This window comes from Cupressus sempervirens, chromosome 3, assembly GCF_028749045.1.
Source record: "Cupressus sempervirens isolate cs-2001-9-10 chromosome 3, ASM2874904v1, whole genome shotgun sequence".
Taxonomy (NCBI): Eukaryota; Viridiplantae; Streptophyta; class Pinopsida; order Cupressales; family Cupressaceae; genus Cupressus; species Cupressus sempervirens.
In genome coordinates this window covers 58,595,339-58,609,571 of record NC_143120.1, presented here as the reverse complement: position 1 = coordinate 58,609,571, position 14,233 = coordinate 58,595,339, and the positions used below count along the sequence as shown (strand labels likewise).

The 14,233-nt window shown below is 31.9% G+C and overlaps 1 protein-coding gene across 2 annotated transcripts; it reads right to left on the bottom strand.

The window, feature by feature from the left end:
* Positions 1-12,306: 12,306 nt before the first annotated feature.
* Positions 12,307-14,007, bottom strand: LOC149564764 (ethylene-responsive transcription factor ERN1-like). Of its 2 annotated transcripts, XM_089816952.1 has the most exons (3): positions 13,099-14,007; positions 12,925-13,008; positions 12,307-12,825 (listed from the first exon to the last, which is right to left on the bottom strand). In XM_089816952.1, the coding sequence occupies exons 1-3, from the start codon at positions 13,565-13,567 to the stop codon at positions 12,428-12,430; spliced, it is 951 nt and encodes a 316-aa protein (XP_089673078.1). In that variant the 5' UTR covers positions 13,568-14,007; the 3' UTR covers positions 12,307-12,427. The 2 variants fall into 2 exon arrangements, with proteins under 2 accessions (XP_089673078.1, XP_089673077.1); XM_089816951.1 differs by having other exon boundaries at positions 12,307-13,008.
* Positions 14,008-14,233: the final 226 nt, after the last annotated feature.

Here is a 14,233-nt window from a genome sequence, read left to right as displayed (position 1 = left end):
TTTTCTCTTTAGGGTTTCTTGATCTCCTAAGGATTGATCCTTACCCAATTCAATTATCTGTGAAATAGATCTTTCCTATTTTTAGAGCTATCTTCGTGCCTTTTGCTCCATTCTTCAGGTTGCTAAAGGTTGTTTTGTATGCAAGTGTTCTTCAGGTTCTATGAATTTTTATTTCTCAACTTCTACAAGGTATCAAAGCTTAGATATGATTTTGTCTATTCTTTTTTTTTGAAGAGTTTTGGAGCTTCAAGGGTTTGAAGGTTTTAGAAATTTTTTGTTCGGATCTAGAGGTGATCTTATTTTCAGAGAACTTTGGCCCCAATCAAACCACATAGATGGATTTGTACTGCCCATAAACCCCTATTTCCATATAAGGTTTATCAAATTTGGACACAGTTGATTGGTGAGGGAAATATTTGTTGCCCTTAGGTTGTACGGCTTGGGCATCCTTCCCAAGATGGTGAATTTATTTTTCTTATAAAATAAAAATTAAAAAAAAAACTTTTTAGAAAACAAAGAGGTTTTGGTCTAAAATCAATGAAAAGGTGTATTCTTTTTTTAAAAAGTCATGTAAGATGCTTACATCATCAAAGGATGTACACCTGCATGTGGAAGTCAAGGTGTCATAAAATTATGGACTAAATAATCACAACATTCAAATTGCTAAGCATTTGATTGATGGTATTTTGCTCATATCTTGGTCATATGAATGTTTTTTTTGATGAATCTATATTGTTAGAATGCTCTTTCTGAGGCCATCAAGATGGTGTAGGTTTAGTTTTCTAATTTTTCTATTTCAAGCCTTTCAAGATATTACAATCTAATATTCAAATAATAATATTAGAATATAAAATTAACTATAGAAAATAAATATTTCTTAAAAAATTGTAATAAATGTATATTTAAAATAAAAAATTCAAATATTAATTAAGAAAATAGATAATGTTGACATTATTAAAAAAATATTAATTAAAATATTAATTTAATATAATTGAAAAAAAAATTTTGTTTTATAAATAAAATTCAACATACAACTATTAAACTTATTGCATGAGAGAAGTCTTCAATAAGACATGTTATAATTTTTATAGAGTCTAACTTTTATCAATGAATATTTTCTATTTATTTTTATATTAATTGGCTGATAAGCTTTCTTTCTAGAGTTTCCTCCAGCCAAAAATTGTCTCACACCATTAAATACAATGTCAGGAAATCGTTTTATGTTGTAAGTTCTTGCCCATGGCAGGAATACTTATGCATTCATGTCATACTAATATTACATTAACACTGACCAATTAAATTAAAGAATTTTAAAGATTATATGAAAGTTCAAATGTTTATTTTTTTAAAAAAAATTCATTATTTAGTAAATCATAGTTTTCATTCATTCTATTGGTCCATACTATTTTTGGTGGGGAGAAAATTAATTTCCTTCAACAAAAATACAAATTTTTTTAACTTCATCTTGCATTTATTACAATTTTATCTTGTGCTAAGTTGATAAGATTTTTATTTTTTTTCAATCATTTTATCTTCCACCTCACACAACATGTCTAATCAATATTAATTCTCAATAGCAATATAATTTAAATATGTTATATATTTGTATTTGAATTTCTAATTTTTTCAAAACTTTGATTTTTTAATAAAAGTAGTTAAATTATTACTATTATTTTACCTTTGTAAAAATAAATTAAACAATATTATTTTTTTAATTATATTTTATAATAGTGTTTGTAATATGTATAATTGATAAGTGTTGCAATTTGTAAATTATATCATTTATCATTATTAATATTTTATATTTAAACAATTTATCATTTAATTTAAATATATTTAAAACTTAAATATATATTTTAATATTAAATTAATAATTATATTTTACATCAAAAAAACATATTAAGAGAATTAACCACAAAAAAGAAATAATTCAATTCTATAGGATATGTAAATTATTATTAAGTTTTTATAAATTATGTATTAAAATTAAATAATTATATTCTATTTCTTATTTATTACATTATATTTATTCATCAACATGTATTACATGTATTTATTATTTACAAATGTACATATTAAATTATATAGATATTATTTTATAATTAAAAATTGCTTAATTTTATGAAAAAATTGGAAATACAAAACATCCCTAACTGTGTAAAATTAAACAATTAATTTTACTTATAAAATATTTGTATATTTCAATACATTTCCTTTTTTTTTTATACAAATGTGAGTTTTAATATAAAAATTAAATTCTTAGTTTCATTAATTAAAATATAATATATTTTAAGTTTTCATTATAACCATGATTTTATTTTGACTATTTCTTTTATTAAGAAAAATAATTATATTTAATTCTCTCTCTCTCTCTCTCTCTCTCTCTCTCTCTCTCTCTCTCTCTCTCTCTCTCTCACACACACACACACACACACACACACACACACACACACACACACACACACACACACACACACACACACACACACACAAAACTTATGTTGGTATCGCTTTATCTTAATATTTTATCTCTCTTCCTCTTCCTCCTATATATTATCTATCATTTTTTCCTCTGCATATATATTTATGTTGTTATTGTTCTATACTACTATTTATCTCTATTTAATGATTAAAAATAGTGTGACTTCCATTTGATAATCACGATGAGAATAATACATAGTTGGGAACTTTGGCCTCTTATTATTGGGCTTAAATGCCCAAACATATAATAATATAACACAAGAACTTAACAATAAATTATGAGCCATCCTTTCAGATCACAACTGCATTTCTAGGACGAGAATTTAACAACAAAATATGAGCCATCCTATCAGATCAGAAGTGCATTTCTAGACAAAAACTAATGCATTCAAAATGTTAATTTAGAACTATTTAACCTTATTCTCACTCATCTACACCTCTACAACCATTATGCATTAGGCAGGAACTATGACGCTTTGCGTCTCTTGTAAACAAATGGTTTCATGATCATGGTCTCCCTACAATCATAAAAGATGTTACGCTTTAATCAAAGTGGATTAAATCAAGCGTAAATACTGGAAAAATTCTCCTATCTACTCTCATAATGGAGAAATATTTTAAGAAATCTTGTTATCCAACAAACTATAATAGATTGAAACTCTGAATTTGTGATCATTGAATATCATTGATTTTTCTTAGTTTCTAATAAAGCCACTAATATGTTAGATGCCTTGGAGTTTTTCGTGTTGTTTGTCCATTGTTTGCAAAATTGGAAAAGTTAGAGCCACTCGTCATTTGCATATAAATACGCATTGACTATAGTTTACAGGAGCAATAAATTTATCTATCTACTCAAACATCAAGAATATTGAACTTTGTGAGGCATCATGATGGTCCATCACACATCCAGATTGATGGATGGAGTTATTCATTAAGACCTAATATTTTCTTTCTACATTATGTTATTTTTTCTCTTTGTATGCTAGACTAATGGAAGCATCTAGGGTTATAACTAATCAAGAGTAGTAGAGGGCACTTTCATAGTAAAAATTTGAAGTGGGAACTTATCACATAGAAGTTTGTCTTCCCTTGTAGCTTAAAAGGATTGTATTGTTGAGCTTGGTGTCACACCAAATGAAATCTCCAAGTTCCATTTGCTCTTGCATCTAGGGAGTATAACATTATTTTAATGAGGTTGATTTTATTTTTGTTAATGCGAGAACAAATATAATTTTTCTACTACATTTATTTCCTTGGAGGTCACACACACACACAACCAGATTCTCATGTGTTGAGTATTGGCCAGACTATCCACTACTTGTGCGAAAGTGTTGGTTTCACATGAATCGACTGCCTTGTATCAAACCAATCCATCTATTTGGATACTCAACACTATATCAAGCTAAAGATGAAGTTCAACTTCATGAAAAAAGTTTGTTGGTGAGGAAATATTTAGTTCCAAATGTTCAATATTTAATGTTTAAATTATTTTAATATAAATGTTTTGTAAGTACCTTAAGAATATTATGATTATGAAAGAAGTTTTTGGCAAAAACAACAGAAGTAAGATTTTGGCTAATAATTTTTCATGAATTATAACTTCTCATGTGTTTACCTTAATTATTAATTGGATTTAAAGATAACAATTTTGTGAGTAATATTGGCATGATATTTATAATTCTCTATGTTGTGCCAAGCTTCCAACTTATGGTCAATTTGAGTAAAAACTAAGATGTTGTTGCCGATTCAACTAACTCTTCATATAATAGTTTAAGAAAATTATAAACAAAATATGTGGATGCATCAACAAAAATTATAACTTGAACAAAAGATGTGGATGTATGAGCAAACATTTTAACCCCTGTAGTTTGGTAGGTAATTACTAGGTCTTGTATCAAAAACATTTCAATCCATTTCAAATAACATTTTGTCAAAAGGAGCAAGTTGGCTAATTGAAGATGTACAAAATTTGAAATATTAAGAAGTTGGTAGAGATGTTAAATGATAAGAGCTAACATACACAGCAAATTTAAAATTTAAGTCATTAAATGACCTTTGCATTTAGTCAACATTGACATAGGAGAGATATTCCAAAATGAAAATTGAACCACATATAATGATAGCGAAAAATAGAAAGCTTGCATATAACAACTCTCTCTCTCTCTAGAAAACCAAGGCATGAAACTGTCTCCGAGGTGTGTCACATTTCTACTATTCATTCATCATGCAATAATATTATAAATATCTTCTAGATTTTATGTACTATTTTATACTTATGATATTAGTAGCATTTCAATTTTAAAATTCTCTCTTTTCCAAACATCTATTTTGGTGGGTTCACCTTTAATAGAAAACTACTAAGATGATCCAATTTCAAGAATGAAACATACATATTGAAATTGAAAATCCTATGTAGTTTAATGTACAATATGAACAAAAAATATCTTTTCTTCTTACCATATTTAAGGAAAATACCATGGATCCCAAAAAATTATGTCAACAATCACCAAAAAAATGTACTCTCCTAATATTTTCCTCACCTCCCAATATATCATTCATGTATATCTCTCTATCAACACAACCATTCCAGTGGCCAACAATACAACCCAATTTGAGCAACTAAATGTGTTGAGAGTTATCACACAAGTTGAAGATATGCTCATTGTGCATGTTAATCCAATATTGCAATTGACCCCTAGCCATGGTGGGAAATAAAAATATATTTTTCATACAATCATCTTTCCCAATGATGTAAAAATAATTATCAATTTTTTGTTGGACATAAGATTTAAAATCTTGATGTATTAATAATTTGTGGGCTTAATACAAATGGGAATCATGATGTTTGCTATGTTTGTAGAAGTCATGTTCTTAATGCACTAGCATACAAGATCATATATGACTCTTACTACAAGTATGTTTAAATCAATGTTGTTTCATTGTCTTTACACCCTAATTCTAGTACAAACCTTTTAGGAACACTTTGTACAACTAAAGTGATAATAAAGAACATGCAAAAGAAAAAATGCATTTGAAAATTTACATAAGTGAAACTAAATTTTAAAAACCATTGATGGTAAGACTACCAAAAAAATGTTGAATGTTATAAACCATTAAGGAATCTATACAAATACAAAATGAATTTGACATTATTATTTATTTTTGTCACATAAGTTCAATCCCCATTAATGGACACACCAAACATTGAATCAAATAAATAGTCAATGGTATTGAGATACAATCTAGGTACATACAATCCTACTTGATCATCTAGCTCCCTTGGAACTAGTTACACTAATTAAATTTTAAAAAAATATTACACATATCCTATCAATCACAGTATACAAATGGAAATATTAAGAAAACATAATATTGACAATTAAGAACACAGATCTAAAGAAACATGGTGTTTGAAAATATATTGAAGTAAACTAAATATCCAAAATAATTTATGGTAAGATTACCAAACAAATGTTGTAATTTATAAACTATTAAGGAATCTCTAAAAATAGAAAATGAATTTGACATTATTATTTATTGTTTTCACATAGGTTCAATCCCCATTAACAAGCACATTAAACATTGAATCAAATAAATAGTTGATAGAACTGAGATACAAAGTAGCTACATACAATCCTACTTGCATCATGTAACTCACTTGGAATTGGTTACACTAATTGAAATAATAAAAATATTGCATGTATCCTATCAATCACAAACTATACAAATGGAATTATTAATAATAAAAGGTAATAGTCCAAGTACTTCCAAGGTTAAATGTCATACCACGAGAAGGCTTTAATTGTTTGAAAGCATTGTATTGGAGAAAGCTATTTCTACATAAACACTTTTTAGAAATAGAAAAAGATATAGGCCTAAGAATATAATAAATAATTAGTAATTGGAAGCAATTGAATACACAAAAATACAATGTATGGCATGTTCATCACATATACCAAGTTGAATATGTATTTAAAGAGGATAATGATTTTGAAGATGATACAGGAACATCGATCTTGGATTTAGTGGGCCTTATGGTTTGTGAGGTTAGGGATGAGTTTGAGACATGTTTTTTAACTTTTTCCTAAGTGCGCATAGAGATTTGAGTCATCATGTTGAAGTTATAGCTATTTTACCTTGTTGCTATAGCTACATTTTCTATTTTCTACATGATATTTATGTATCATGTAGCTATTGATCCTTAATGAATCATCATTTGAAAAGTTCGGTTCTTAAAGAGGACCTAAAATACCACCTTCATCTGAGAGCACAAGTCTTAATTCATCAAGAGTTGGGAGATATCACCATTTTTCTTGGGTATCAAGTTTTAGCCAATTTCACATAAAACATGGAGTTTTTCATCTTGCAAAGTTTTGTACGATGAAATGGGATCTTGCTAAGTTAGGGACATGTTCTTGGGTCATGTGTGGACCTAGATGTAACTTAGCATCAAGTTTTTTTAATATTTGATATAGTTTTGGTTTACTCTTCCAAGGCTGGACCTATGTTGTAATTAATTGTTTGACTAGCTGACTTGTGGCTTAGATGGCTATATAAGGAGCTTGGGTTGATGTAGAAAGTCATGATTTAGAGGATTTGATATCATCAGTAGAGGAGTAGATGAGATAGAAAAGTTTGAGAGCTAGTTGTTGCAGTTTAGAAACAAGGAGGTTGCTCGGTGGCTTGCAAGCACAAGTTTAGATCTCATTGGAGGTTTCTACTAGATTGTTGTTATGTTATAGATATGGGCTAGGTAGGATTACAGTTGGATCTTGTAGAATTGCTATTTTAATTGCTTATGTATTTCTTTGTAACCCAGAAGGCCTTATAGATGGGCATGTTGAATGTAAATCTTATGATTCTATTATGATAGTTGGCACTAATTTGGACTAAAATATCTATGTTATTGTTTATATTCCAATGTGTGGTTATTTGGTGGTGGCTAGGACATCTCGTTTAGAGATTCTTCTGCCTTGCATTGCATCAAGTGGTATTAGAGCACAATTGTTCTTGAGCATGTAGACTGATTGCCAAAGTTGAGGCAGTTTGCACCAAGACCTTGGTTTGAGAGAAGTTGATCTGAGATCTTGATCCAGTGGTGGTTGTGTTGAGGATCAATTTCTTCAGAGTCCTAGTTTGTGATTCTTGGTGTGGGGTGGTAGATTGTGATATGACCTACACTTGCAGAGGACTTACAGATGGATTGATGGTTGCAAAGATGGAAGGTTGATCTTGATGGATCGTGATCATATAGAGTTTGTGTGATGTATTATAGATTCATGTACCTAGACTTGTGATTTTTTCTTGAGTGTTCGTGCGAGGTGGCAAGTTGTGATCTGACTTGCAAATAATTTGGGTTGTCACAAGGTGTGTGGGAAGGATTTGTTGTAGAGTGTTTGCAAAAATATTAGAATATTCTTATAAGATGATTGGACCCTAAGGTGATTGTAGATCTCCATGATGTGGTAGAGAAAAAGATTTCAGAGATGCCTACTCAGTTGGAAGCTTGTTTGACTGATCGAGTTAAGGAAGACATGTTTGAGTTTCTTAGAAATTTATGGAGTTGGAGTCTATTGATCTGGAAGAGTGTTGTTTGGCCAATTAGAAGACTTGATCAAGAGAGAAAAGGGCATGACAAGGTTGAGGTGGAAGTTGGTTTTATTGATTAGTTTGAGCAGTTTGATGCAGAACCTACAAAGAAAATTGAGGTTGTTGCTAAGGATATTCCTAACCTTGTTGATGCTGGGATAGAGATTTGTTTTCATGATTAGTTGGTTGAGTGTGAAATGAAAATTGTAGAGCATTTGGTTGTGGATAATCAGGTTGTGTTGGTGATGAGTTACATTTTTGCAAAGTATTTTGTTGTGAGCGATGAGATTGTTGGTGTTGTGAGTTTGGCATGTGTTGATGGAGATCTACATATTTTTGCTGATGTGGAGTTTGATGTTGCTAGTGTGGATTCACTAGTTGCTGATTTGGTTTTGGATCTACATGATAATATGAATCTCTATGATCCTAATTTCCTAATGGTTGATATGGTTGAGTGTTAGGATAAACCACGGACATAAATAAAAACTACATGCAAATATAACCAATAACAAAAAATAATAGAACACACAGAAATGAACACAAGGCACCAAGATTTAACATGGTTCACCCAATCCCTGGGCTACGTCCACCAAACAACAAGTTCGATCTTATTACAATCCAGTGATTACAACCTGATTACAATCCGTAATCCCTTACAATTCAATACCGCCGCAAGAACCAATTTCGTATAACCACATATAAAAATACCCAACCCTAAGCCCTTTTTATACAAGTATTAAACCGCTTTAGGGTTATAAGATGTCGGCCATATGTCGGCCATAATATGTCGGCTACTTCCCAAATTTTTTTTTTTTCGGGGCGATGCCCCGAACCCCACTATTTATGAAGTATGTACAGTAATTTCTTGATCAGTCACCACAATCTAACATTGAGGATTTACATGTTGCTAACATGGAGTACATGTTTGAGGATACTGTTATTGCTGGTTGTGATCAGTTACATGATTTACATGTGAAGCACTATGTTCAGTTTGTTCCTAGGAGTCAGTGTGTTGATTGGGTGCTTGAGATTCAGGTAGTTCTTGTGTTTGACATAATGATGCAGATGTGGATGATTTGTGTATTTTTTCTATTTTACTAATGGAGAGGAAGCCTTTGGTGAAGATGAAGATGGTTGTAGAACTTTCTTTGGGCATCAAAGTATGGGACATACTTTTTTATTTACTTGGGGAGTGTGATGTAGGAACATCAAGCTTGGATTTTGTGGTCCTTATGGTTTTCAAGGTTAGGTATGTTTTTGAACATTTTTGTAAGTGTGCATAGAGATTGGAGTCATCACATTAAAGTTAGAGTTGTTTTACCTTGTTGTTGGAGCTGCATTTTTTATTTTTTGTGTGCTATTTCTGCGTAGTGTAGTTGTTGATCCTTAATGAATCAACCTTTATGAAGTTAGCATCTTAAAGAGGACCTAAAATAATACCTTCATTTAAGAGAACAAGTCTTAATTCATTGGGAGTTGGGAGATATTGTCGTTTTCCTTGGGTATCAATTTTCAACCATTTTTGCGTAAAACATTGAATTTTTCATCTTGCGAAGTTTCGTATGATGAAATGGGATCATGCTAAGTTAGGGAAATGTTCTTGGGTCATGTGTGGACCCAAATGTAACTTATCATCAAGTTTTGTTCATATTTTCTATAGTTTTGGTTAACTCTTCCAAGGTTGGACCTATATTGTAATTAATTGCTTGACTAGCCGACTTGTGGCTTAGCTGGCTATATAAGGAGGTTGGCTTGATGTAGAAAATCATGATTTGGAGGACTCAATATCATCAATAGAGGAATGACTATGATAGAAAAGTTTGAGAAGAGCTACTGGTTGTAGTTTAGAAAGAAGGAGGTTGTTTGGTGGCTGAGCACAAATTTAGATCTTGTTAAGGGTTTCTACCAGATTTCTATTCTGTTACAAATTTGGGGTAGTTAGGAGTTGAGTTTGATCTTGAGGGATCTTGCAAAATTACTATTGTAATTTCTATGTATTTGCTCATAACCCAAAAGGCCTTACAACTGGGCATGTTGAATGCAAATCTTATATATGATTCTATTATGAGAGTTGGCACTATTTTGGATCAAAATATTTGTGTTATTGTTTATATTCCACAGTGTGGTTATTTGTTGGGGGTAGGATATCTCCTTTGGGGATTCTCCCACCTTGCACTGCATTAGAAGGGAAGATGGATACCTAATACACTATACAAATGAATGAGTCAAAGTTCTCTTAGATGGGTCTTGCTAGTAGCTTGTATCAACTTAAATGATCTTGACATGTTGCAAAAGCATGATTTTGACAACAATAATTTAGATGATAAGGACACAATTTTTTTTTACATGTTCATTACTTGTAGTTCAATGCATACATAGAAACAAGATATTCACTCCACCACCACAAGCTTGTACAATCAAAACAATAAATCATCACCTCAACAGTAATTGATATTTACTCTCATTTTAGTCCACCTAATTGCTATAATTTCAACATATCCTTTGTACATGGCCATAGAAGGAACAATAGGAACTTAAAAGTTTTATCTAGTGGTATCAACTTAAATGAGTTTGACATGTTGGGAAAAGCATGATTTTGATAACAATAATAGATGGTAAGAACACAATATCTTTCAAATTTGTGTGAAGTTGTAGTTCAATTTATACATAGAAACAATATACCCCCCTCCCCCTTAACCCACAAATACAGGCTATCACCTTAACAATAAATGACACTTTCTCTTATTATTGACCACTTACGAGCTTTGTTTTGAACACAACCTTTGCACATTTTCATATAACGAATAGTAGGAACTTAAAAGTCCTATCTAATTAGTTTCATTACAAATAAACTTTAAAATACAAACTAGAAAGACAAAATCTACTTGTTCTTGCTCCAACAAGAATCACAACATTTAATAGACAAGCATCAACTTTACATGCAATCAAAATCAAAGGCATAGACATCTTCTTCATACAATATTTTGATGTCATCCTAAGAAACTGTGAAATTGAAACACATGTTGAAGATTACCTCAAAAATATATAATAGGACACATCTTCAACACAAATACATGAATAACAATCTTCATTTATACTTTCAAATCATAACCTATTGGCCTATCCCTTGCACCTCCTTTAGGTGCAAGTGCCAGGTATAATATTATTTTTATTGATTGAATGAAAAAAGAAAAAAGATATAAGACAGTTTAGAAAAACTGTACAATATTTTAAAAAAATGAAGGGTGACGAGAAAAAACATCTACAAGTTTTAACATAAGAATATAAACTTAGGGCTCGTCTGGCTACGGGAATAGGAATAGCTATTCTGGAATAGAAAATAGGGTACGTATTCTTGTTCTCTGTTTGGTTTAGCCAATATTTGATAGGAAATTTGCAGACCCCAAAATTTATGTTTCCTAAAATAAATAAAAGTGGAATAAGAACACATATTCCAATAATACCTATTTGAGTGGAATTGCAATACCTCATTTTTGGGCCAAAATTAGAATACATATTCCTATTTTACTTCATATTCCAATTCCAATTTGATGCATCCAAACAAAAAATTCAAAATTTTAAGAATTTACATATGCCTATTTTGCTTGTTTCCTGTTGTCAAACGGCCCTTAATTATCTATATAGTCATCAACTTTGTTTATAGTGAAAATGAACCGAATCTGACGTCGAAATATGTTTTAAAACAATTTGTTGTAAGGGTCCGTTTGGTTCTTGGAAGATGACAGGAATTGGCTTTTTCAAAACCCGGATTTGAGAATTTGTGCGTTTGTTTCAAAATTTGCAAAATGGAATTAGCATACGAGACTTCCAATTTTGTCTCAAAACCAAGTTTTCCAACTTCCTAAAAAAAGTAGGAATTGAAAATCAAAACTTGGTTTTGTTTTTTAAGGAGTGTAAAAACAATAGATTGGATTATTTTTTGAAATTTGCCTTCAACTCCAAGCTTACGCATAAAAATGTGTCTTCACACGCATCTTCCGAGTGAAACAAACGGTTTTAGAAAAATCCCAAAAATCGAAATGAAGATATACAAAACCTTGATTTGGCTAAACCAAGGTTTGTACAAATCCGGGTTTTTTAAATTCCATGAACCAAACGGACCCTAAACGAACCAATTTGAAACATACTTGAAGGTCAAAGATTACGTCAAAACATGTGCCACGCATAACAAGTGAATCCACCATTTAAAATTCTAATTAAAAGTTGACAAGAGAATTCAATAAATTAAATCTTAATTAAAATTTGACAGGTGAATTAGTAAACATTTTAAATTTTAATTAGAATTTGACAGGTGAATTAAAACAGTGTCACAGCGAACAACAATAGTCCACTAGAATCAATTGACAAAACAAATGGGATCCAATTCCAATGAATTCCACAGCATCTCCAGACTATCTTCTTCTTCATCAACAGAAGAAGAAGAAAAAGAAGGGGAATTCAATTCGGTGCTCTTCACCATCTGAGACGGCCTCTCAAAGATTTCATCATCACTTCCACACCTCAAATCCTCTGCTAAATTTGTCGACTCCTTAAAATCTCTGGCATACTCAAAGTAATCAGAAATTCCACTCATGGCGTACAGAGAAGCGGATATTTTTCTTTCATACATCTTTCTCTTAACCGCCTCTCTAATCATAGAAGACTTATCTTCTCCATCGATGGCCTCCACACACTCATATGATCCCCCCTCCATTAAATTGCAAGCGATGCTGTTAAAGTCTGGATCTTGAATTCCTGCACAAACAGCGAAAGGAGAATACCCAATTGATAATTCATCACGTCCAGCAAAATCTAGACAACTATGAACACCATTTATTACAGAGAAATTCATACCTGTTGCCTGCCAGCCATATTTTGTAAAACCGGAAGCGGTACTAAAATTAGGGCCAACATCATTTGTAACAGCAGTTGTGTTTTCTGGGATTCGATCCAAAACATCAGTATTACGGCCAATCTGGTTTTCCACCATAAACTCATTTTTACCAACACTATAATTGGGCATCATACCTGAAAGGTCCGATCTTTTCAGATTTTGTTCATCAGGGCTGATCAATTGGGTTTCATCCTTCATTTCTGGCTGCAATAACTTATCAAAAAGACCATATTGTTCTGAAGAATTGTGATTATCAATCGTAGTGGCAGTACTGTTTCTTGCATTTGCATCATTGAGCCTCAGCAGGAGGCGACGGGCAGTTCTGGCAGGCAGGGCAGAGGTCCCATGGGTATGAGGGGCAGGAGAGGGCCAGAAATTGGTTCTTGTATTTGTGCCCCTGAGAAGGCAGGCAGCCTCATCATAGGCCCGGGCAGCATCCTCTGCTGTGTCAAAGGTGCCCAACCAGAGTCTGATCTTTTGAATGGTGTCTTTTATCTCTGAAACCCATCTCCCTGATGGCCTCTGTCTGACTCCTACAAATCTTTTGCTGTTTCTCTCCATACTTGTGCTGCAAGAAACAGAGTGCCCATTTGTAGAATCCATGTCTGATGTTGGACTCACAGCTGAATTGTTCCCAAGTTTGGAATTGAGAGATCTTCTCTTGGCTTTAACAGGGCTTTCCTTAGGAATTTTCTTGGATTTGGGAAGAATTTGCAAATGGGTAAGATAAAAAACAATGTTTGAATGATCTTTCGAAGGGGATATGCTGACATGCTATATGAAAATGCTATAGAAGCTTTCTAAACGATCTTTCTAAGGGGCTGTACTGATATATGCTATAGAAGCTTTGGAGTTCTCACAATTTGGGTTTCATCGATCAGTTGATCATCCAAAGAGAGCTTATTGTAAGGATCGCTTCTGTTTTCTTCTCTTCATATTTTAGTTGAATGGTGATTGCATGAGAATATAAATTGAAAAAAATTCATGGAGGAGTGAAGCGAGGACATGAATTTTTGGGGAGCGCAGGAGGAGTTAATGACATGTGGCAGAGTTGTAGAGAAAGGGGGGTGAAAAAATTGCTAATTTGGTTTCTCAGCTGACTTTGTCTGAGTCTCGTGTCGCTTCGTCACAGAGGTCACAATCATATCTACACTTCCAATGCAGCAAGACGGCCAACAATGTAGTTATCTTAAACAAGCCCTTATGAAACTACAATATGAGGAGGTTTAATGTTATTGTCTTTTTTTCAATTATTGAAAGATAGAAAAT